This window comes from Giraffa tippelskirchi, chromosome 13 (genome assembly GCF_054371585.1).
Source record: "Giraffa tippelskirchi isolate mGirTip1 chromosome 13, T2T-mGirTip1v1.2.pri, whole genome shotgun sequence".
In the NCBI taxonomy this organism is placed as follows: domain Eukaryota; kingdom Metazoa; phylum Chordata; class Mammalia; order Artiodactyla; family Giraffidae; genus Giraffa; species Giraffa tippelskirchi.
In genome coordinates, this window is record NC_137287.1 from 104,322,966 (window position 1) to 104,348,735 (window position 25,770).

At 48.8% G+C, this 25,770-nt stretch overlaps 1 protein-coding gene across 1 annotated transcript in view; it reads left to right on the forward strand.

The window, feature by feature from the left end:
* BPIFB4 (BPI fold containing family B member 4) overlaps positions 1 to 24,637 on the forward strand; it is a 35,303-nt gene extending 10,666 nt beyond the window's left edge. Inside the window, exons 4-17 of the mRNA XM_081552943.1 lie at positions 263 to 782; positions 1,745 to 1,849; positions 2,593 to 2,736; positions 3,948 to 4,011; positions 4,477 to 4,537; positions 5,550 to 5,641; positions 7,413 to 7,616; positions 8,884 to 8,937; positions 11,513 to 11,683; positions 13,843 to 13,910; positions 15,864 to 15,906; positions 18,065 to 18,128; positions 20,518 to 20,594; positions 24,282 to 24,637. Of these exons, the coding sequence (XP_081409069.1) occupies positions 263 to 782; positions 1,745 to 1,849; positions 2,593 to 2,736; positions 3,948 to 4,011; positions 4,477 to 4,537; positions 5,550 to 5,641; positions 7,413 to 7,616; positions 8,884 to 8,937; positions 11,513 to 11,683; positions 13,843 to 13,910; positions 15,864 to 15,906; positions 18,065 to 18,128; positions 20,518 to 20,594; positions 24,282 to 24,305 (1,691 nt within the window). The 3' untranslated portion in view covers positions 24,306 to 24,637. The remainder of the gene's footprint in view (positions 1 to 262; positions 783 to 1,744; positions 1,850 to 2,592; positions 2,737 to 3,947; positions 4,012 to 4,476; positions 4,538 to 5,549; positions 5,642 to 7,412; positions 7,617 to 8,883; positions 8,938 to 11,512; positions 11,684 to 13,842; positions 13,911 to 15,863; positions 15,907 to 18,064; positions 18,129 to 20,517; positions 20,595 to 24,281) is intronic.
* The last annotated feature ends 1,133 nt before the right edge of the window (positions 24,638 to 25,770 follow it).

Genomic DNA, 25,770 nt, shown 5'->3' on the forward strand with positions numbered 1-25,770 from the left:
GTTGGAGGAGGCTTACTGGGTGGCAGTAGCAACAGTGGTGGAGGGCTCCTGGGTGGCAGTGATGGGGGGCTTTTTGGTGGCGGGAGTAGTAGTGGTGATGGTGGGCTGCTGGGTGGTGGAGGCCATAGTGGCGGGGGGCTGCTGGGTGGCAGTGGCGGTCTCTTGGGTGGCAGTGGTGGCGGTCTCTTGGGTGGCAGTGGTGGTCTTTTGGGCGGTGGCCGACACCGTTACGATGACTACAGAGGTGCTGAATTCCCCCGAGGTGTCGGTGGTGTTCCTTACAGTGACTTCCATGTGCGAGAACTGCCCCCAAAGTATACCAATGGCCACCAGCTTGGTGGTAATTACAAGTATGGTCACATTGAGGCCAGTGACAACACCGCTCAGCTGGGGGGCAAATACCGATACGGTGAGATCCTTGAGTCCGATGGAAGCGTCAGGGACCTCCAAACCAGCAACTACCGCAATGCTGAGAATGCACAGGGCAGCCACAGAGACCATGGGCGGTACAGGTCTGCTGAAGGTGCGGCGCCCGTGGGCAGACTTCACCGGCGAGAGTTGAGGCCTGGAGAGATCCCGCCTGGTGTAGCCACTGGGGCACTGGGCCCAGGCGGTTTGCTGGGCACTGGGGGCATGCTGGCAGCTGACGGCATCCTAGCGGGCCAAGGTGGCCTACTCGGCGGAGGTGGTCTCCTTGGTGACGGAGGACTTCTTGGAGGAGGGGGCGTCCTGGGCGTACTTGGTGAGGGCGGCATCATCAGCACCGTGCAGGGCATCACCGGGTAAGGAGGGGCTGGGGTATCCCTGTCAAGCTCCCTGATGAACTCCGAACAGGAATAATCACCCCCAGGGGCCTGGAGTTGGAATAAGGATGGTCTTCAGTGTCTCATACACTTTAGGACCTGGCCTCAGGACTGGACATCTTGAGTCCCAAGTTGTATGATTTGGGATCTTGCTGTTAAAAGTCCTGAGTTTGAGTCCCAGCTCAGCCTTTTATATTAGCCTGTGACTTTGGGCCATTCTTTTCCTCTCTCTCAGTCTCAGTTTCCTCCTCTGTAGAATGGTCATAGTAATAAAGTCAAGGTGGAAAAGACCCAACATTGTGCATACATATTATAATTTCAACTATGCTCAGCCTCCTCCTCATATTCACTATTTAATATGATCAATATTTAGAGCGCCAACTACGTGCAGCGCGCTCTATTGTCCCTAGGGACACGACCTCATGATGAGCCAAGACAAGCTCCTCTTGTCCTGATGGAGCTTGCAGGCTGGTGGGTTATATGGCATCAATAAAGAAGCCTGGAAACAATTATACAATTACAGTGCTAAGAAGTTCATGGAGAAGTGAGGAGGTATATAGTGGAGAGATCGGGGGAGGCTTCCCAGAGGAGGAAAACCTAGAGCTGAAATCTAAAGAATGTGTGGGAAGAAACCAGGCAAAGCCGGGCAGGGACAGGCAGGAGGAGTAGCATTTTTACATGAAAAAAAAAAAAAAGATCAAAGCAAATACATGGAAATATAAACAAAAGACCTCCAGGCAGTGGGAGACTGGGTCATGGCATGTTTTTTCCCTTTAATTTTTCTGTGTTTTCCAAACTCTATCCATAAATTGTAGGTCTTTCTAGAGCTGAGAAGAATGAATGGGGCACAGAGGAGGGGAGTGTGGGGAGGATGGTCCCTGGGGAGTGGGGTGCCGGGCAGAGGAGATGGCTGCCCTCTCACTGCTCTCGGTCCCCCGCAGGTTACGCATCGTGGAGTTGACTCTCCCTCGAGTGTCCGTGCGGCTCCTGCCCGGTGTGGGCGTCTACCTGAGCTTGTACACCCGCGTGGCCATCAACGGGAAGAGGTGTGTGCCCTTGGTCCCAGAGGGGTCCCTGCCACCCTCCATCCTGGCTGGGAGCTCTGGGGCAGGTCTTTTCTCCTTTTTGTCCATAATGTGGGGACTAAAAGACCTGAGGTGTCATCAGCACACACGTGGCTTATACCTTTGGGCTCAGGTCATCTCCTGAGCAACAGGTAGTGAAGGCAGCCTATGCAGAGGTTAAGATCTGGGAGGCTGGAGTCCAGGGGCCCTTTGGGTTCAAATCCTGACTCTCTCTTTTAACCTGTGTGACATCAGGCCAGTCCTCCTATTATCACTAATATGTCTTCACGTGCAGTGGGGACAATAGCCTTTCCCAGGTGGCTGTGGCCACTGTGACAGACAGTCTCTCTGAATAATGTCTGCTACATAGTTGGTGCTCATTAAAGGACCTCAGGTGGTGGACTTTTGCATTGATTTATCCCCATGGGATGAGGTCATGCCTACAAAGCAATATGATTGGGTGGTCACCTTGGAAACCAGAATTTAGACATAAGCTTCATTTATTGACCTCTGTTCCCAGCCTCTGAAGCTCTCATAAATTAAGTAGGGATAGATTTGTTCACAGATGACTTGAGGGTCCAGGGAAGCCTTCTGGTTTGGGACCCCTAGACGTGAAACAGCAGCATAGTAGATGGCAGGAACCGCCAGGGCAAAAGCCGAGGTGCAATGTGGTGGTTGGGGGTTGACTCACTGTCTCCCTGGCACCATGGTCTCCTCTCCTCTAGTCTTATTGGGTTCCTGGACATCGCAGTGGAGGTGAACATCACGGCCAAAGTCCGGCTGACCATGGACCGCACGGGTTACCCAAGGCTGGTCATTGAGCGATGTGACACCCTCCTGGGAGGTATCAAAGTCAGGCTGCTGCGAGGGTGAGTACCAGCGGGCTGTGGAGTGCCTTGGCAGATGGTAGAGTCATCTGTCTTTGGCAAATCATAGTTTAGAGCAGAGGCTCTGGAAGCAGCCTGGGGTTCAAACCTCTTCAGCTTCACTATTGCTTGCTGTGTGACCTTGGATAGCTCTGTTGTCCTCTCTGAGCTCCACTTTCTTTATCTGTGAAATGGGGGTCATTTTTTCCCCTTTGGAATTAAGATGGTGAATGTAAAACACCTAGTGAAAATCTGGTACATTTTAAGAGTTTATGTTACTTGAATAACATGGGTATTGTGTCTAATGGTTTCCCAACTCACAGGGAAATTTCCCAGTTGATGCTGTTCAATGTGATCTTAATCAGATGTTGAGTTTTTTCTATTACACTCCACCCACAAAGTGGCTGAGTCCACACCTTGTATCCAGAGGGGTTTTCAAGTGTCTGGATATTGACTGGTGTGGCCGGTACGCTGCCCTCAGATGATGGTCTCAGATGAGGGCACATCAGGGCCACTCAGAACTGAGTCCCTTTCTTTTCACTCCCTGGCCCTCATCTTGGGAGATCCTTGTTCTTGGTCTCCCTAAAGCCTCCGAATCCTTCCTCTCCTGTCTCATCAGTTTCTTTCTTCTCCAGCCCTCATCTTATCTAGACTGTGGGATCAGAGAAATTCACTGATGAGGGGACAGGCAAATTTGCATCTGAGTCCCCAAATTCCTATTCACGTGTTCTTCTTTGAGTCTTTCTGCTCCAGGGTGGGTGGAGGCAGAAAAAAATCAGCCCCCGGTGTTCTGGTGAGATAAGGAGGGGGAAGGAAACCCAGAAACTTCACAGATTTTTAATTCACATTTTCACTAGGAAAAATATCTGGTGGTGCATTGTTCAAAATATAAAATGATAAAAAGGCACGCCCCTCTCCCTCTCCATCTCCTGTCTTCCCCCTTCCCAGAGAGCTCACCTTGGTTATTTGTTTCTTGATTCTCCATCCAATTTTTTAAACAAATGAAGCAAACATGAAAGCAAATTTCATTCCCCTCCATCATTTTAACACAAATGAGCACATATTGAAGACACTGTTTTGTGCTTTTCTCTCATCATTGGTTTATTGGGAGAATTTTCTGTACCAACAACAAAGAGTTTCTTTTGTTTACCTTTATATGGTTGTGTAATATTCCACTGTTTGGTTGAACTGTCGTTGATTTGCTCTCTCTTCAGGCTTCTCCCCAACCTTGTGGACAACTTAGTAAACCGAGTCCTGGCCAATGTCCTCCCTGACTTGGTAAGAACCCATCCTGGGACCAGGAGCGGGAATTACAAACTTTCCCCAGAGCTAGGGGCCACAGTGCAGCCTCCATTCCTGGAGGCACACAGGTGACCCAGAAGGAGAGAGGGAGCCAGGGGGCTGGGATGTGTCCTTGGGGGTCTGGAAAGAGCCCTAAGGAATGCAGAGGGACAGATTAGTGAGGGGGTAAGGAGGTGAAGCTTGAGATTCACACAGTTCTTGGTTGGAAACCCAGCTCCAGGACTTCCAAGCTACGTGGCAATCACATCACCTGAGTCTCAGTTTTCCTATCTGTAAAATGGGGATCATGAGAAAGCTTTCCCCACAGGGCTGCGGGGAGGACAGGGCCACACACAGCACAGAAAGGCAGTCAGTATAGTTGCTATTATCATTGTTCTTGCTTGTGCACCACTCCCCCACCCTGCACGGTCACCAGGATTCCATGCCCTCTCTCCCCTGCAGCTCTGCCCCATTGTGGACGTGGTGCTGGGCCTTGTCAACGACCAGCTGGGTCTCGTGGACTGTAAGTCCTTCCTTCTTTGCTTCATTCAACCAACATCCTCTAGCGCCTGATCTGGGCCCAGCCCTCGGAAGGGACCAGAGACACAGCTATGTCTGGGAAGAGGGCCCTGGGTGGTGCATGCAGTGCTGTGCGTCTGACCCCAGGGGAGAGGGGCTGCCTGGCCCTTCCTCTTGTCCTCGGACACCCCCCTGCCCAAGCCTCAGAGGGAGGAGCTTCCTGCTTGGACCCCTGGGCGCTGGGGCTCCGGATGGTGTTGGGACGCTGGGTTTCCAGCCCCCAGGCAGTGTGTGGACTCGGAGAGGCTCTTCCCAGTTCCCTCATCTCTAAACTGGGGGTGTTGGCCTCAACCCCTAGAGAGGCTGGAGTGACTAGCACTAGATTAGAGAGTGACAGACCCCGTGGAGACCGTCCAGGTCTTCAGGCTCAGGCTCCGGCACTCACCCTTGATCCAGGATTTCAGAGTAAACATTCCTGAAGGCAAGTCTGCCCCATGTGGTTGTCCAGGTCGTGCACTCCATGATTCCAGGGTCCTCCATCCAGATGGATCACAGCATAATGGTAGCACCAGTTGGGCAGTGCACAGTCTCTACAGCCATACAGGGTTGGAAGAGCCCAGAAGTTAGGACTGTTTATCACAAGCAGTCAGAGAAATGCCAAACTTAATTAAGCACCATGTTGTGGAGCCCCATAATTTCTTCCCAGTACAGCACTTCATAGCTTACACAGCTTATCAATATGCAGAATCTCATTGCCCACCCCCAATCACCAATATGGTCCGAGGAATTCTGTTAAGCCTATTTTACAGGGGAGGAAATGGAGATTCAGAGAGGTGCAGTGTCTTGACCAAGATCACACAGCAAGGAAGAGGCAGAGCTGGGGTTTGAACCCAGAATGCTTGCTCTTTCCATGGTGTCTGGAGCCAGAACCTTGCTGCCCCACTCCCCTCAGGTCACAAAGAAGGTGTCTGGGTGGGTGAGGGGGAGCTTCCTGTGACCCCCACCTTTGCCTGCAGCTCTGATTCCTCTGGGGATACTGGGAAGTGTCCAGTACACCTTCTCCAGCCTCCCGCTCGTGACTGGGGAATTCCTGGAGCTGGACCTCAACGTGAGTGCCTGGGCTTGGGTCGGGGAGGTGGCCTCTCCCCACAGGCCGAGGACCCCACCTCCCGTGACCCCTCATCCCCCCAGACTCCCCGACTCCCCACCCCCCCACCACCACCAGGGCTGCTGCTGAATGCCTGGGAGGCAACATTTGAACAAGACTTTTTCCTGCTTGGATGAGGACCTTCAAGAAGCTGTGTTGGGAAATTCAATCACAGCCAACACTCATCCAGTGCTTGCTGTGTGCCAGGCACATTCCTAGAACTTTATGTAGATTAACCCCGAAGTAGGCACTCTTATTGAGGAAAGTAAGACACAGAGGGGTTAAGCCACTTGCCAAAGGTCACACAGCTGATAAATGTGAACCTGGGCTTTGAAGCAGGCAGTCTGGCTTCTAGCTGTGGGAGCTGCTGCTATAGGCTTGGGTTTGTTGGAGGAGTGAATCTGGCTATTTGTGTCCCGGTAAACATTAACAACTGATTCTTCATGATTGTTTAAAAAAGTCCTAATTTGTAATGTTTGCTGATTTCCATGGTATAAGTACCCCTACCCTGACCAATTTTAGGCTACTAACATGACTCACTAAACACAGGGTTAGAAAGAGATGCCTGGAATTGGCTCTTGTGAGCTGATGCGAACTAGCTCAAGCACACCACTGAATCAGGCCCATAACTGTGCACGTGCATGCACACACACACACACACACACACACACACACATACCCTGGGCTGCAAAAACACAAGTGCCTTCCACTTCCTGCATCAGACCCAGAGCATGCACACCCACGCTCTCAAAGACACAGCACACCTGTGCACACATATATGTGCACACTGAGTATATCCACAAGCACAGAGTGATTCAAGAGATGTTTATCAGTTAGCTGCTGTGGTCCAGATTCTGGACTGGGACTGGTGGTGAATATAACAAATCCCTGACTTGAGGGAGGTGACCATCTACAGGAGTGGATGGGCCATCTAAGAATCACTCAAACGATTAGAGATCTTGAGCTCTGTGAAAGGAATTCCTGGGCTATCAGAGCCTAAAGCAGGGGATATGATTTACCCAGGGAGGTCACAGAGGGCTTCCTGGAGGAGGTGATACTTGAGCTGAAACCAGCCAAAGGAGTGGGATAGAACAAAAAACGAGTGTGTGGGAGGAAACGGCAGGCAGGAAGCATCTATGGATGGTAGGGGTGCTGAGGTGGAGGTACGGATAGACGAGACCCTGGTGGCTGCATCGAGGAAGGGGGTGAGGGGGCAGAGTGACTCCAGATGAGGCAGACCGCACAACACCTTTTATGCTATGGAGAGTAGTCGGCCTTTAAAGAGTAGATACTCCAGTGTATACGGTACAGGTGCATCAACCTGCTGCATTGTTAGTGGAGGGCTCTCATTCTTCTAGTTCAAATATACGGTGCTGAACCATGGCTTAATTATAAGTGGTCATAGAGCAGGAACTGCAAGAGATGCTTGCTGTTCAGTCACTAAGTCGCGTCCAACTCTGTGACTGCCATGGACTGCAGCACATGAAGTTCCTCTGTCCTCTGCTGTATCCTGAAGTTTGCTCAAATTCATGTCCACCCAGTTGGTGATGCTCACTAACCATCAAGAGATGCTATTCCATCACAAATTGAATTTATGGGACTATAAATGAAAGTCACTCAGACCCAGTGGGTTTAACCAAGGAAGGCTGCCTGGAGGCAGATGCAGGGATTCATTCCAGCTCTTCTCCCTACACCTCTCCCCCTGTGACCTCTTTCTTCTCTACTTCCCCAGACTCTGGTTGGAGAAGCTGGAGGAGACCTCATCGACTACCCACTGGGGCGGCCAGCCTTGTCTCCCAGGCAGAAGATGCCAGAATTGCCCCCCATGGGCGACAACACCAACTCGCAACTGGCCATTTCTGCCAACTTTCTGGGCTCGGTGCTGACTCTCCTGCAGAAGCAAGGGGCCCTGGATATTGACATCACCGATGGCATGGTGAGTCATGGCCCCCAGGATGGGGCAGCTGGGCAGCGCACAGCCCACTGTTGATTCTCTCTAGTCCTCAGTGTCCTGGGAAATAGCTTGAAAGCAAAGACTGTGGACAGTCCGCCCCTTAACTCATGACACTAAACTACATCGAAACATTGCTCCCTATCCAATTCTACATAATTTTATTCCAAACCTTTAAAAAAGCATAATGTAAATCCATATGTCTGTATCTCAGTGTTTTGAATTCTTTTGCTTGGTAAACATTGATAATGCATAACTAAGAGACATAAAAATAAAATATCACCTTTAGGTATGTTCCAGAGTCATTTTCTCTCCAAATCTTTTCTTTTAAAACATTTCAAGCCTTCATCAAAGCTGCAAAATAATACAATTAATGTCATGATATCCTTCACCTAGATTCACCAGTTAATATTTTGCCACATTTGCCTCATATCTATCCATCCATCCATCCACCTATCTTTATCTATCTATCTATCTACGTATCCCTCTATCTGCTGTTGAATAGCTTGAGTGTTTGGGGTCATTGCATTTTGTTCCATAAAATTCAGTGTGTATCTCATAAGAACAAGAGTTTCTCAAAATAACCCCATCATGTACATTATGTCAACCTTGATTCTACCAAGAGGAAAGTCTCCGTTTGGTGCCAGTATGATGTAACCCTCTCTTAAACTTTTAGGTGTCCTCTTTAAACTCAGGAGAACAGAACTCCCCTCCACAGACAATGGTATCCACGCACAGTGTGATGTCATTGTTTTGTTTTTATTGCATTTAGTTTTATAGATGCCATCACCTTCTGTCAAGTGGTACTGGCTTTCCATTTCTAGTATTTGATAATTTTTAAAAGTTAGTCATTTAAGGAAGATATTAGCTAAATAATAGCACAAGTAGTTCAGGGATATGGCAGCATCATCCTCTTAATGGACACTGGGTTTCATACATGGACCCGCTGATGTCCATCTTGTTTTCATAAAGACTCACATTTTTAGAGGAGAAAGATTCAGATCTTGCCTCCTGCCCTGAGAAGCCCTGTCTGTGGAAGCTTCAGCAGCTGCCCCATCCACTTAACCCCCAAATGGCTCACTCTGCGTGGTGGCCCCTGTTGGACCTGTGGGGCCTCCCCAGAGGCCTTTAAGGGAGAGGACATGCCCCCACCGGTTGTCTGGGGTGGGTAGAGGTTTAATCACTGTGTTAGCAACTCCTGTCTGTCTCCATAGCCTCTGGGACCCACACAACCCTTCTTCTTTCCCTGCAGTTTGAAGAGCTTCCTCCGCTCACCACGTCCACACTGGGAGCCCTGATTCCCAAGGTACGTATGTGCGGTGCCTCCCCTCGCCTTCAGCCTCACGTTCCCCTTCACTGTCCCAGGAGCTGGGTAGGAAGGAAAGACGCTCAGCACTAGGGTGGGTGATCCAACCTTCTCCCTGTGCCTTGAAAGTATAGTGAGAAAGGCTTGGAGACCAGACCCCTGGGGGTGTGTGGGCACAGAGGCTGAGGTGGAAAGCACCTGAGCTCTAGCCGTGGACTGGCCTGCCCAGGTCTAATCCCAGCCTGGTCACTTCCTCGCTGTGTGTCTTTGGGCAAGAGTCTTAATGTCTCTGAGCCTTAGTTTCCTCATCAGTCAAAGGAGGATGCTAATAGCTATTACACAGGTTCATCCAGGAGGGTGATGATGCACATAAAGATACTGATACAGAGCTTGGGGGTGGGGGTTGGAGAGCATGGAGGCCTAGCGGGAAAGAGCCACATCTTTGGAGCAGACAGACATGAATTTGATTCCAGCTCAGCACATCCCAACCATACTCCCTTAGGCAAATGACTTCTCTCTGAGTCTCGGTTTTCTCATCTGGAAAAATGGGCAAAAATGGTGACTTCACAGGGTGACTGCAGCTCTGGGATTTGAATCTAGGCCCAGAGTAGGCATCTGATAAATGTTAACTATGATCGTTCTTGTTAATTAATTTATTTTTTTTAAAAAGAGCAAATGCAAATGCAGTCTTGGATCAGCTGCCATACACAGTTGGAACAAAGGCTTTTCTGATCCCAGTTCTCTTCCTAGTTCTGGTTCCAGGCCTGCTACCCTGCACCTCACAGCAAAGAGCTTCTTACATGGTGTTATACAGTTGCCAAGGATTTCTGTAATTTACAGCCATTTTAGACATTTTTCATCTCCTGTCTACCTGTCCCATCTCGTTCTGGGTGGAATTCAAAGGAAAGGAGACTACACTCAACAAACGGTCACTATCGCCCTCGTGTGGTTGAAAGCTGAATGGCAGGGAACCATTAACGGCACAAACAGTGGCATCACCGGGAGGCAGGCGGGCCCCTCAATCAACTGGACCACTTCATGTTTGTTTATTGGACCACTTCTGGTGCACTGCATCTTATGGTTCATGAAAGTTGTTAAGAATCCACAGTTTCATATGGTTTGAGTCCTTCTCCCATCCATGGGGCCAGAAGGGACAAGAAACCCAGTTTACAGGTGGGGAAACCAGCTCAGAGCGGCGGCAGCCCAGCTAAGCTCAGTAAAGCAGGGACTCAGGGCTTCCTATGGGGGTGGGCCTGTAGCAGGGAGGGACTGAAGCTAGACGTGGAGGAAGGTCTCCCGGAGTTACCATGAGACGCTTGACGAGAGCCAGGATAGGTATCCTGAGTTTTCTGCTGCTGTGGAGAGAATTTAGGGTAACCTCTCAGGGTTCCTGTGAAGGGAAAGTTGTGAATTCTTAGAGATTCTGTGTGTTGGGGTGGAGGTGTTTGGGACACCAGACCCCTCTGCAGAAATATCCTGAAAATCCTTTTATGAAAAGCCAATGCACCAAATTATCAATTTGTTGAGAGGCAATTTGCCCAAAGGTGAGTCCACTGAGTGGTCAGTTGGCTATATTTATTAGATTAGCTGTTAGATCAAGAGTTTTCCAGAAGAGTTTCACCTTGAATGTGGTCAGGAAGATGAACGCCTTCTTAGGATCAGGACATACCCTGCTGCACTGGATATAGAAAAGCTGACGTTTAAACTGGTTTCTTTTTTAAGTAACTTTGGGATTTTTTCCATATATTTATGCTCACTGAACATATTTAAGGAAAATGTTCCTTAAACTTTTTTGGTAAAGCAGTTATTTAGTAAATATGGGGGCTGGTCATTTGATGACTTGTCCTTTTAGCCAATTTGGAGGAATCAGTTAGCAGCAAACAGTCTCTGATCCCTCCCACCATGTGTCTCCAGAGACCCCAGCAAATCCAGGTGGATGGGGCAGGCTGTGCCTTGCTCCGGGAATTTCACTGTGAGGACCTGGAATTGTAGACTTTCTCATTCCAGGTGGGGCATCTGGAGTCAGTAGGAAGGGAGAGAGGCCCTGGGCTTCTGAGTCACACAGACCTGGCCTAGAATCTCAGCTTTCCTGTTGGCCTTGGACAATTTGCTTAATGTTCCCCCTCTGAACCTCGGTTTTCTCATCTATAACATGGAGAAGAAAAGCAACGTATGGAGTTGTGATGAGTCAATGAAATCATGAATGTCCAGCACCAAGCTCAGTGTCCCTCTCCCAACCCCACACCCCCGCCCCAGGACCCTACCTCCCTAAGGACCAGGTTTTGAGCATTTCCACAGTATCAGTGTCAGATATTGAGTTTGAAGCTTTGCTGGCATGATTACATTGAATTCTCACGATACCTCTTTGTGAGAGGCTTGGAGAAGACAGCCCCTGGCCAAACCCCACAGTGGTTGGAGGCTTTGCATGTGGTTTGTAGGACTCAAGCAATATTGCTGATTCTGAAGGGATCCAATGTGAGACCCTCTGCTGTGTGCTTAGAGTTTGGCTGATGACCCCCTGAGTCCCCCCCCACTATGGAGGGCCCTGCTCACCCCACCTGGGGTCTGCTCACAGGTGTTCCAGCAGTACCCCGAGTCCCGCCCCCTCACCATTAGGATCCAGGTGCCGAAACCACCTTCAGTGACGCTGCAGAAGGACCAGGCGGTGGTGAAGGTGTTCGCCACCTCTGAGGTCATGGTCTCCCAGCCCAATGATGTCGAGACCACCATCTGCCTCATCGATGTGGTGAGTGGGGGTGGGAGGTCATGTGGTCTCTGGGAGCCTGCGGACACCTTCAGAGCCCCCCACAGTCCCCACCATAGTGACTATGAGACGGATTTGGGGGCCAGATGACCTGATTCAAATCCAAGCTTTAAGGGCACTTGTAGCTGTGTGACCTTCGGGCTTGATTTTTCTTCTGTGCCCCATGGCAGTGGCAGCAGGACATTAATGAGATGCTCAGAGAAGTACCAGAAACACCGGAAGGAAGCCAAAAGTGCTGGCTGGTATTATTCTCACAGATTGTGTACCACACCCCATGGTGAAGCAGTCCTCAGTCATTTGTTCAGCAATATTTACTGAGCACCTACTATGTGTTATGTTTTCTACTACAGGCTGGAGAAAGGGGAACAAGACAGATGGTTCTGGCTTTCTTGTCCCTGGTACTCAGGAGGAAAAGATACAAATCAACAATTCCCACAATTATTTCATAGAGGGGAATCCTCTTAAAATGATGTTACTCCTTTGATCGAAAGTCTTTCTCTCAAACTTACACACAGCCCATCCTCTAACTATCATCCTTCCTGAGCATCCTCTGGTCACCTTTTGGCTTCTCGGTGTTCCTCCAACATGCCAGGCACAGTCCCACTTGGGGACTTTGTCTCGAATGCTCTTCTCCCAGACATCTGCATGGCTCACAGCCTGACTTCCATCAGGTCTCTGATCTAATGTCACCTCCTCTGAGAGGTCTTCCCAGACTACTGTCTCAAATACTCCCATCCCTCCCATCTCTCTCTCTGTCTCCCTTGCTTTACGTTGTTCATACCCTTAATGTGATATTATTAAATTAATTCATTGGTTAGTTTATTACTGGGCAGAGACACAGATCATTTTATTCACTGTAGGATCCCCAGAGCCAGGCACAGAATCTGGTACACAGTAGGTGTTTGGTAAATATCTGTGGAAGGAATGTGCTCAGTTGTGTTGAGTGCCATTTCCCTCTCCGTGGTGAAAGTTTCGGGCTCAGACACTTAGGATTCTGTCCCGTCTGCTGTATTTTCCCAGTCCCTCCTCCCAGAGCTGGAGACGTGGTGAGCTACCTCTAGTCTGGGAGGTGGGTGTTCCCATCTGGAGCGCATGTGGGGTTCACACTGGGCATTGTCAGACGAGAAATTAAAACGGATGATTCTTACCCAGGAGTGAAGATGGCTGTCCCTCATCCAGTCCCCTGTTGATTTGTCCCTATGGTGCAGGAATTTTTTCCATCAGTAGCCCACGCATTTGATCCAGCTCAGAACCCTGCCGTGACCCCACTGCCCCCTGGATCAGCCCTGATTCCTCTCCAGCCCACGTGCCCTGCCTGGTCTGGCCCCACCCCCACTCCAGCCTCCAGGAGTCCCTTCCCTCCTTGCCCTCTGGTTTTCTCTGTCCCTCTGCCAGCCCCTTTCCTGCCCTAACACTTACACATGCCCTTCCCACTGCCTGGATCATTCTCACACCCTCTTTTCCATCTGGCCAATTTGTACACACCCTTCAGGCCTCAGCTCAAGCGCCATTTCCCCAGGAGGATTTCCCATACCTGGATAGGTCTCTGCCATATACATCCAGTAGCCCTGCTTCTTCTCCATCGTCCCAATTATTGTTTTCACTAATAGCATCACCTGACATTGTTGGGAGCTTCCTTTTTCTCATAAGACCAACTTGTTTTATTTTATTTTGGGGGGAGGGGAGGGCAGAGAAGCAAAGAGGGATCTTCCAACAACAGAGCTTCTGCTTAGAGAAGAGGATGAGTCTGGACCTTTTATACCCTCTCTTGGGGGGGTGAGGGGGGCGTTATGATTGACCAATTCCATCTACAATAGCTGTTCTGACAGCTGTTCTGTTCTGTAGGCCATGCCCGCCTCCTCTGAGACAGCTCAGAAAAACTCGGTAAACACCCCCAAACACCATGCCAATCATTGGCTTCCTGTGATTGTTGTCTCTCCGAAGAATATCCTCCAGTCTTTGCTGTGACTTACTTGTGAACAAAAGTTAACGCAGGCAATTATGATTCCCAACTCCTTCCCTCCAGAGGTGGGGAAAATCCATTACATTGTGTGTTATTGGGGGTCTCACAGGGAGCCCCCAGCGAGCAATGACCGCTGTACGATGGCAGTGACATTCCATTCACCTTCCCTTTCCTCCAGGACACAGAACTCTTGGCCATGTTTTCTGTGGAGAATGATAAGCTTATGATCGACGCCAAGCTGGACAAGTAAGCGGGTTTGCTGCCGACGGTTCTCGCTCTTATAAAGACCTCTTTGGCATTCTTATGTCTGGTGCCAACTCACAGGGAGGGCTTAGAGGTCTCTGGACTTGGCTGCCGGGTAAATCCAAAGGACTGCACAGGGGAAAATGGGCCATAACTGCGAAAACCACTGGCGTGAGCAGGGCAAGAAGAGTGGAGCCGTGAGCTTCACAGGAGAACCTGCCACCAACAACAGCATGGACAGTAATGATACTGCTGCTGCTGCTGGTGATTAGTCAGGCTCTGTGCTGGCTGCTTCTGTGTCTAATCTCCTTCAGCTTTGCAGAGGCAGGGCTATTATTCTCCCATTTTAAAGAGGAGAAAACTAAGGCTCAGAGAGGTGCATTTATTTACTCAAGGAAGGCCACAATATGAGAACAGAGGGGGCGCTGTGAGCCAACCCACGTCTGTCTGACTTGGAGCTGTGTTGAATGGTTACAAGCACCAGCTGTGGAGCCAGCAGTATGGGTTCTGACACTCCCATGACCCCCGACTGGCTGTGTGATGTAAGCCAAGTGACCTTGCCTCTCTGAAACTCAGTTTTCTCATCTGAAAATGGGCATCATTGTCTCCACCTTATAGGACTCATAATAATAGCTGTTATTTATTGGATGCTTTCATTGAGCTAAGCCTTCAAGGTGTCTTCATTCATTTAATTTTTGACACCAGCCTGTGGCTTCAAGGGTTATTATTAGTCCCACTTCAAGACAAATGAGAGTGTATGTAACACTTGCTGCATGTGCCTCGTTCATTGTAAGGTTTTTGTCTTACAACAAATTTGTCAAGCTCAACAGTGACAGCTACTCCTACTGTGATGCTAATTGGAGCCACTCAGGAGTTTCTAAGGAGGTCTGAGACTGAGGCCTGGAGGGGGAGCAGGGGGCAGCCGTGGGGAGTGCTGGGGGTTCCAGTCAGCGAGAGCAGAGCTGGCAAACTTCCAGGGGCAGGAAAGAGCTTGGGTGTCCTGGATGGAGCAGGAAGAAGGAGGGACAGAGTAGAAGTCAGGAAGGACTCTCACATTCTGAAGCAGAGTCTTCTTCCCTGAGAAGCCTCTATTGCTCCTCGTTGGTCTCTCTTCCCCTGGAGGTCAGTGGCTCCAGTGTCTCTTTGCCCATGAGCGGGTCTGGTCCAGCCTTTCTCAGGTGGGACTGCTGGTTTGCATGTGAGATTCAGGTGCCGTGAGACTGAAGCCCTCACAATGCAGAGAAAGACCTTGAACCCAGGCTCGGGCCTCCCTGCTCAGAACAGCACAGCAGCCATGAGTGCAGCTCAGGGCATGAGTCCGGGGCTCCTTCTCCCAGCTCTGTGGCCTTGGCCGGTTTCCTGGGAGCCTTTGATTCCTCCTTCGTGGAATTCCTGAAGGATCTTGCCAGGTAGTGAGGATGCTCGTGCGGGCATAGCACTCACTGGGTACCAGGGGTGATTCTATGGGATTTACTTGACTTACCCTATTCAGTGCTTATAGACACCCACTCTGCAGAGGAGGAAACTGAAGCATGGGGAAGTTAAGTGCTTTGCCAAGGACACATAGCGAGCCTAACGCACATGGCATCGTGTCTGGTACATAGATAATGCTCCATAGTGGAGACCAGCCCTACTCAAGTTAACTCCCCCAGATCCAGAGGGGTCTCCATGAGGATGTTGGTGGAGGGTCTTCTTACACTGAAATGTGAGCCTCTTATGATTCTCAGGCAATTGCTACTTCTTTCTTTCTTTCTTTGGCTGCAGTGGCTCTTTGTTGCAGCCTACTGCGAACTCTTGGTTGCACCATACCGACTCCTAGCTGAGGCATGTGGGATCTAGTTCCCCGACCAGGGATTGAACACAGGCCCCCTGCATCGGGTGCTTGGAGTCTTAGCCACTGGGCCACCAGGGAAGTCCTAATAGCTCCTTCTAATGAGCTGTTTTCTTCATCTGCAGGACCAGTCTCAACCTCAGAACCTCAAACGTGGGCAATTTTGATGTAAGTACCAAGCTCAGGCCCGAGTTAAGTCTGGAAATGGGAATGAGGCTGGGGACTGGGATGTCGGTGAATTACAAAGCGTTGACAGGCATCAAAGCTGTCAGGACTCGTTTTACAGATGGGAAAACTGAGGCCCACAAAGCAAATGAGGGGCAGAATCCAGATTCACAGCTCCTTCTACCATGCCTGTGGTGTCCCATTCTAACTGCCCCCATGGGGATCACTTGGCCCAAATCCTCCACCCCAGGGTAGGTGGCAGTGGGAGCAGCCATGACCTTTGGGACCTCTTCCCTCCTGAACTGGGGGACTCACTGACTCTTGTATGACCTTGGCTATACCTACCCACTCTGAGCCTATTTCCTCATCTGTAAGGCAAACAGGTTTGAAATTCTTTTGAAACCTCCACGTTCTGAAATTCTGCCTTTCTAAGGATCCATGAATCTGAAACACTTATATTCTCGAATTTGGTCCTATTTCATCAAGTTTTTCATTCTTGTGTCCCTCACCCCACCTAAGACTTTGAAAATGCCCATTTGGGGTTGCAAAGAGTCGGACATGACTGAGTGACTGAACTGAACTGACTGACTTTATAAATTGGCAATGAAATTGATGCTTGCTTTCTGGGGCAAGTTTGGGCGAGATTTCCACTTATGCAGAGACAATCAAACCATCTGGTGCTTTTCTTATCCAAACAACTCATAGGATTGGTATCATCAGCTTCATTTTGTAGATGGAGAGATTGGTACCCAGATAGGGGCAATGATGTGCTTCACAGCTGGTTGGGGCAGAGCTCAGACTAAAATGGAAATCTCTGAACTCCAAATGGAAAAAGACACGAACACTTAATGGGAAATTAATGAATATTTCTGGAGCAATAGAAATTGGCATCAGGCACTACATTAACCTTTTATTTATTTTAAAATCAAACCTTTCTCCATTGATTCTCAAATCAAACTTATGATTTGGGTGCAATTATTGGCCCACTTTCCAAATAAGAGAGTCAAACACAGAGAAATCAAGCGACCTGCCCAAGGTCACAGAGCTGGTAAGAGGCAGTGTGTTAGTCATTCAGTCGTGTCTGACTCTTTATGACCCCATGGACTGTAGCCCACCAGGCTAATCTGTCCATGGGATCCTCCAGGTAAGAATACTGGAGTCGGTAGCCATTCCCTTCTCCAAGGGATCTTCCTGACCCAGGGATTCAGCTCAGGTCTCCCAACTGCAGGCAGACTGTTTACCAACTGAGCCACCAGGTAAGAGGCAGTGCTGGGGCTTGAATCCCATGCTCTGTCACCGCAGTATCACGTGGCACCACACCATGGTAGGTATTCTTCACAGAAGAGCTTATGTTTGGTTTGGACAAGTACTCCCTGAGGTAATGATTATCCACTCACATTTTCAGATGTAGAAAGCAAGGTTTAGAGAAGTGAAGAGCAGTTCTATGAAAAAGGGCTTCCCTGGTGACTCAGAGGTGAAATATCTGCCTGCAGAGCAGGAAACACGGGTTCGATCCCTGGGTAAGGAAGATTCCCTGGAGGAGGGCATGGCAACTCATTCCTGTATTCATGCCTGGAGAATCCTATGGACAGAGGAGCCTGGCGAGCTACAGTCCATGGGCTTGCAAAGAGTTGGACATAACTATAGCATGCACACATGCTATATGAAAAGGCTCAAGACCAAGCATTTTACATGATCTGCTCCTAATCCTCACTGCATCCTTGTAAGCTGGACTTGCTGGCCCATTTTACAGCTGAGGAAACTGGGGTCAGAGAGGTGAGGGGTGCTGCCTGGAAGTCCATGGAAGCTGAGCTGGGGTGGGGACCTGAAGTGCTGGTCATAAAGCACAGGGGCCTTCCAAGCCACCAAAGACCCCGTGCTCTGTGCCCCTTGGGAAGACCTGGTCTCCCTCAGTCTCTGCCTCACCATGAACCTTGGACCAGCACTTGCCAGGTGATGGGCCTCAGCCTGCCCATCTGTACAAGGAGCAGGTGGACCAGATGTGCCTTGGGGTTGGTGGTTCTGGAATCACAGGGGCTCTGGCTGCAGCTCCCAGATTCTTCCGGAGATGCTCTGTGGCTTCCTCTCCAGCCACAGGGCAGGGCCTCGAGGATCCCTTCAGACCTGACCGAACCTCTGCCTTTTTGTTCTTCCTCTGCAGGTTGGCCTCTTGGAGGTGCTGGTTGGGAAGATTTTTGACCTGGCTTTCATGCCTGCAATGAATGGTGAGAGAGGGTGCCCCAGGGGTGCGTGGCCTGGGGATCAGGGGGTTACTGGTTTGTTGGGCATATTTGATGCACAGCTGTTCCACCTCAATAGCATTCCTGAGACCTTCACTCTAAGCTTATTTATCTCAGCCTCTGAGTGCAAATATTGCCCCAAGATTCCATCAACTTCTTTATTTGCTGCTTTTGCTGTATTCTTTCCCTGTCCCACCTTATTTGACTGATTTCTCTGATTACCTATTTAAATTTCTGATTATATGTGAGAATTATATGTGTGTACATTCTAGAAAGTCCATAAAGGTTAGAAAAGAAAATCTCACCTCCCAGAGGCAATTAATCCCGATATCTGGGTCTACTTCCTTCTTCTGGATTTAGCTTTTACATTTATTTTCATTGGGTTTCTTTTCAGTTGTGGTAAGATATATATATAAAACATAAAATTTGCCTTCCTAACCATTTTTAACTTAATTCACATGGTTGTGTTCCTGACTTATTTTTTCTGACTTATCTTTAATTGTGTATTTATTTTTACTTGCACAGGGACCACATGTGTATTTTATTAATGTAAAAAGTTCAACCAGTACAGACAGAACTAAAGTTGTTGTTACCAATATTCCCAGCCTCCTAACCCCCTAGATAGTTACATGGTCAGTTAGAGGGTTTTCTTGCCCAAATTTATAAATAGATCAAACAGTGTGGTGCCTCATCTCTGTGGCTCCTTGTTGAGCCCTGGGGCCACTGGAGGCTGGGTCATCTGTTCCATCAAGAACCACAGCCCTCAAGCTGTTACCAACCAGGGTTCTTGGCCCCCTTAATCAATAGAAATTGATCAGAGGCCAGACAGGAAATGAAGGCAAGGCTTTATTGGGGTCCCTGCTGCAGCAAGGGGGGAGCAAAAACAAACAAAAGGTTCCCTTGCTTACTGTCTCCCTGAGTGGAGCAAGCTTGCTTCTTATATGTGGTGAGGGTAAGGGTGGTCCAGTGGTCAGGCTGGAGGGGTGACCTAAGTGGTTTGTCCACCCCTTAGGTGGTATTGTGTGTACAGGGCATGCGCAGTACCCTGCTTGTGTTCCCGACCTCCTCTTCTTTGTGTCAGGCTCTTCAAAAGTGGCAGTTAGGTTTTCGGTTTATTTGTATCTTTTGTCCAGAATTTGCCCCAACTGTTATTTTTAGTCCCATACAGTTTCTTTGTATTTTCTGGCTTGAGGAGAGGTGTGTCCAGATGCAAGCATTGCAGCAAAGGGTCCCAGGTCCCAGCTTGTCTCATTGCTACTGGACCCAACCTCTCTCTCCCCACTTCTGCATCCTGGAAGATGGGATGAAGAGGGGTGGCATCAACTGTACCCGCTCAGTTCGTTTGGAGAACTCTTGATGTCAATCAGACCTTTTTTCAGGGGAGACTGAATCAGAACTACAGAAAAGCGCTGGTCACCAGGCCCATGCTCGTTCCCTAGTAGGAGAGGATGATGTCAGGAGATGGATGGGGCTGGGCTGACCTGGGAGCCAATAGATGGAGATGCTCACCTGGGCTTCACCACTAGGAGGTGCTGTGAACTTGACAGCAAGTCCCTCAATCTCACTATAATGCTATTTACCATTCTCAAAAGTGAGAGATTGGGTTAGATCCATGATTCCCAAAAAGGATTCCATAGAAAATCAGTCCCACAAGATACTCTGAGAAGAGGGTTCCATGACCAAACAAGTTTGGGAACTACTGCATAGGTTCCTTGGGGGTAGATTCACAATGTCATTAATCCTCTGAAAAATCCTGCTGGAGTCAGGTAGTGTGTTCAACGTAACTCAGTCCTGTGTCCCCCACCTGCCTCCCCCCACTTTCCTGGCTCCCTTCCTCATTCGCTCCCTTCTTTCTTTCTAGAATGTTGATCAGCAGGTCTGCTTAGGCTCTGATGATCTAAACCATCTGATGATTTAGACCATCCATGGAGGTCATTTGTTGGGGTCCCATGTGTTTCCTTCCGTGCCTTCATTCAGCAAACCTCTGTCTCCTCCTCTGTGCTCCACCCAGGTCTGGGTGATGCTGGGGACACAGTCCTTGCCCGAAGAAACTCACAATCTGGTGGTGGTGACAGATGCGAAGACAGGGCATTAGTATGTTGTGGTTTCCGTAATGGAGTTGTTCGGGGAGAGTGGCAGGAGCCCAGAGTTGCTCAGTCTGGTGGGTAGGAGACCTCACAGAGGTGACATCTGAACAGAATTTTGGGGAAGGCTCAGAACTCAGCAGGCAGGCAAGGGTGAGGCTGTGTGTTCCCAGCACAAGGACAGGCAAAGACAAAGTCCTGGAGGCATGAAAGACAGAATACTGGAGGCTTTGGGAAGGTTGATGCCTCTTGGCCATGCTGATTGTACCTGATCATTTTTTCCCCCACAGCTGTGCTGGGCTCTGGCGTCCCTCTTCCCAAAATCCTCAACATCGACTTCACCAATGCAGACATTGACATCTTGGAGGTAAGGGGAGATAGATCTCTATTCTGCCTTCCTCTGCAAACCCAGGAATTGGGAGGAAGAAGAGAAGAGAAGGGAAGGGAAGGGTGGACAATAGCAGCCTCTACCTTCAAAGGATGGAGCTGAGGGAACAAGAAACAAAGCTGCTAAGGAGCCTTAAATGACTCTTTCATCACTGCCCCCATCTCACAGATGGGAATACTGAAGCTCAGAGCAGTAAGAGACTTGCCCAAAGTGGAAGTGTGACATAGTTCATCAGAAAATTTTTTATTGAGTACCTAATATATGCCAGACAATGCCCAAGGGGCTGAAGAAACAGTAGTGAACAAAAAACCCTGGTCCTTGGAAAGCTTCCCCAACTAGTGGGGAGATGGGCCTTTGGGAAAATATTCCTGAAATAATCTCTAGTTGGAATCATGGCCAGTGCCATGGAGGGGGTCTTGTTATGACTACCAAAACACACATATGCTTAATATCTGAAATTCAAAAAATACAAAAAAGATGAAACAAACACATGTTTATCTTCCTAGATATATTTGAAACCCAGAAATTATCGCTTAGAACATTTTGTTATTTTTCATTCCAGTCTCTCTGGAATTTTATTTTTAAACATGGCTTGATCAGAGGGTTGGTCAGTAGAGCATTGGAGTTAAAGAATAAGGGTCCTGGCATCCACTGGCCTGAGTTCAAATCCTGACTTTGTCAGTTTCCAGCTGAGTGACCCTGGGCCTCAGTTATCTCCTCTATACAAAGGGGCTAATCATAGTGTGTATCTACAGGGCTGCATTTAGGATAAAAGAGCTTCTGCACATAAAGTGCCTTGTACAGCCCCTGGCACAGAGTCAGCATTCTAGAAGTGTCTGTCATTATCAGCATCACTGTAATAAAGAAGGTGCAGTGTACATCCTGGTACATGAACTGTTTTGGCTCCAGGATTTAGTTCTTTAGAACATTCTCCCGGAAGTGGAATGAATGGACATTTGCCCCAGATTGACAAAGTCCTTTTCAAAAGGTGGCACCTATTTGCATAGCCACCAGCTGTGTGCTGAGAGCCCAGCTCCTCACACTCATGCCAGGCTTGGGCCTCAGCCCAGGGGACAGCCCCCAACCCCCACCTTTGGGGAAGAGTTAAGAGAGGTGGAAGTGACCTTGAATGGGCAAAGTGGGTCAGATGCCGGCTCTGGGCAGTCTTTAGGGGTGCTAGTCATGGTCCCTTCTCTTGAGCTCCTGCAGGACCTCAGCACTACTCTGAGCCTCCGTTTCCTCATCTGAAAATGGGGAACACCACCACCCACCTCACGGAGTTGACAGTGAGAGATTAAATGAGATACAGCATTTCAGCATTAACAGTTATTCGCTTTTTAAAAATGTGTTACAAAATGTGAACAGGATTGGCAGAAATTTATTATCCCCACCATCACCACTGTCATCATTTCTACCAGCATGTATGGTGCTCCCTGCACTGTTTTATATGCATTTTGGCCTTACCAGGGCTCCAGTCAATGTTTGCCTCATATTGTAGGTGAAGGACCTGAGTATCAGAGAGGGTAGGCCACTTGCCCAAGGTCACTCAGCTAGTGAGAGGCAGGATTTGCACCGAAGTAACAGAGACAGCTCAAACCAGTGGTTCTAAACCAAGGTTGTATTTCAACCCACCTCCCCAACCTGAAGGGAATTTTAAAATGAGTAGGGATGAATTTTTCTTTCCTGAATAATCACACTTGAGCATTTTATATCAAAATATTGTGTTGGCCAAAAAGTTCATTTGGGTTTTTCCGTAACATCTTATGGAATAACCTGAACTAACGTTTTGGCTGACTCAATACATATTATTTTGTTATAAATTACTTATCTTTTATTTCTTCTGTATATTCCAGTAAAAGAATTATACTGGCTTTTAAAATATATGTATCAGTAGATTATATAATCTATGAGATTCATTTCAGAATAAAGGAAGTAATATGAAGACCTATAATAAGATGAAAAATGGGTGTTGGGTCTGAAAGGTGAAAAATCACTGGTTTAAAGAAAGATTCAGAAAAAAAGAGAAAGACTCAGAGGCTCTTGTAGGCTCACTGTTGTTGTTCAGTGGCTCAGTCCTGTCCGACTCTTTTCGACCCCATGGACTGCAGCACACCAGGCTTCCCTGTCCTTCACCATCTCCCAGAGCATGCTCAAACTCATGTCCATCGAGTTGGTGATGCCATCCAAGCATCTCATCCTCTGTCATTCCCTTCTCCTCCTGCCTTCAGTCTTTCCCAGCATCAGGGTCTTTTCTCATGAGTCAGCTCTTTGTATCAGGTGTCCAAAATATCGGAGCTTCAGCTTTAGCATCGGTCCTTCCGATGACTATTCAGGATTGATTTCCTTTAGGGCTGGCTTTCCTTTAGGATTTCCTTTAGGTTTGATCTCCTTGCAGTCCAAGGGACTCTCAAGAGTCTTAGAAGCCCTCTGTAAATGGTAGCTATTCTTATTATTATTATTACTACTACTATATGGGTCTAGCTATTTATTTTAACTTTTTATTTTAAGATAATTTTAGACTTATGGAAAAGTTGCAAAAATAGTACAGAGAGTTCCAGAACACTCTTCACCTATCTTCCTCCAGTGTGAGCATCTGCTGTAATCCAAGTACAATGATCACGGTCAGGAAATTAACATTAATACAAATCCACAGGCCTCACCTACCAGCTTTCCCACTAATGTCTTTTGTCTGGTTCAGGATCCAGGCTCCCACTTCACAGTTGGTTTTCACACCTCCTTAGCGCCCTTCAATCTGTGACAGTTCCTCAATTTTCCTTGTGTTTTGCGACCTTGACATTTCTGATGAGTTGGGCTGGATTTGTGGGATGTCTCTCAATTTGGATTTGACTGATAGTTTCTCATAATTAGATGAGGTTATGTATTTTTGGCAAGAATGCTGTCCAACAATGCTGTGCCCTTGTCAGGGTACCATATCAGGGCACGTGACGTCAGCATCTCCTTCCCAGAAATGTTCAGCTTTGATCTTGTGGTTAAGGTGGATCCTGCCAGGTTTCTCCGCCAAGCTTCTATGTTCGCCTTTTATAACTAATCAGTGTCGCATGGGGCTGAAACTTCAACACTATGCAAATACTCTGTTTCTCACCACACTTTTCCCATTAATTTTGTTGTTCATTAATGATTTTTGCCTTCAACAGTTATTACTGTGCTGTTTGCCCGAATGGTGATTTTTTTTCTCTCTTCAATTCCTTTCACACTTACTAGTTGGAGTTCTGCTGTAAAGAAAAGTTATCTCTTCTCCCTCATTTATTTATTTACTCAGTTCCTTATATCAGTATGGACACATGGGTATTCATTTGTGCTATGAATTAAGTCTGTTGCTTTTATTATTGTTGTAGATCTTTTTAATTATGAAAACTGGAATCTGGAAGAGTTTGGAGAGGGGCTCAGGCCTGCTTCTCTTTATTTGGAAAAGAAGGAAATGAGGGGTAGAGTGGGAAGTATCTTGCCCAAGACCCCCTGCTCACAGCAAGCTAGTGACACAGCCAGGGTGATTCTCAGGCCCCTTTGACCCCAGCTGTCTCCACTGTTCAGAGTTACTGCTGCCGAGAAATGCGACTGGCCCGACCCCAAGGAAGGCAGCTGTCTGCTGAGCTGCGGCCAGAAGCCACCCCACTCACTAACTGGCTCTCTGTTCTGCCCTCCAAGGACCTTCTGGTGCTGAGCACCTGAATGACAGAGGCAGAGATGCTGCCACAGCCTGGGGAGAAGCCGGAACCAGTCCTGGAAAGGCTTGGCCTGACACGGTCCCCAGCTACAAGTCTCTTCAGCTCCTCAACAGGTCCCTCCCTCCCCATCCCTCCAACCCTCTTCTCACCTGCTGCTGCCCTGAGAAAGGGTCCAGCCACTGCCCCCAATGATGAACAATCCCATCCATGGTCAGCCCCCTATCCCCCCCGGCAGGGGCATAGAGTTCTCCTAGAAGACTGAGGCCTCTCAGACTCCACACCAGACCCCAAGCTGAGAACTTTATGCTTTCAATAAAAGATTCCTCTTTCCCTGCAGTTGGGGCGAGTCTCCACAAAGGACCCTCCCTTAGGGTCTGGGTGTTTCTTTCCTTGTTTAAGACTTAGCGGGGGGCACCTGGCAGATGTAGCTGCTGCTGCTGCTTAAGTCACTTCAGTCGTGTCTGACTCTGTGCAACCCCATAGACGGCAGCCCACCAGGCTCCCCTGTCCCTGGGATTCTCCAGGCAAGAATACCGGAGTGGGTTGCCATTTCCCTCCCCAGTGTATGAAAGTGAAAAGTGAAAGTGAAGTCGCTCAGTCATGTCCGACTCTTCGCGATCCCATGGACTGCAGCCTATCAGGCTCCTCCGTCCATGGGATTTCCCAGGCAAGAGTACTGGAGTGGGTTGCCATTGCCTTCTCTGGGCAGATGTAGCTACAGCCTCATGAAAGATGGTTCAGTCCATGACTGAAAAATGCCAGTCATTTCTGAGGACCCTGTGGATGGGCAGTGGGGCCGGGGACCTTAATTCAGTTCTCACTGCCGTCTTCAGCTCTCAGGTTGGCTGATCTCTTATTCCTCAGTTCCCCCACCCCCAACTCCACAGCCCACGGGGAGGGTCAGCACTCAGAAGCAGCAAGTTCAAAGTCATCAAACTGACTGCACACTGCTGGAGGGCTGCCCTCTGGCCTAACTCCCATTTGCCAAGATGACAAAAGTTTCCACTCCTTTCTCAGCTTTCAGCTGCCCTCTCCCCTCCCTGTCTTCTCTGTGTTCCCAGCATGTGACTTACCTCGGTCCTGAAGGGTGGTGGATGGGTGCATCTCAGGTCCCAGGGGAGAGATGAAAGAGGCAAAAATAAGATATCCTCCTGCCTCATCCTCCTGAGAGATGTTTATGGAGTGCTTGCTACCTGCTGAGCCTGGCACTGAAACTTTGGGATTTGACCTCATTTAACCTCATGAGAGCACCATGAGGTAGGTATCGGGATTGTCCCTATTTTGCAGGTGGGGAAACTGAGGCATCAAGAATTGCAGTGACTTGCCCAAGGTTGCACAGTTGCAAAATGACAGAGCTGGGGTTAAAACCTGATGATTTAGCTGCAGGGCTCAAGCCCTCTCCACTTACCACACTGTCTCTGTTCAGAAGCTGCAGGGGGAAGCCCTAGGCTGAATTTGTCCCCAAATCT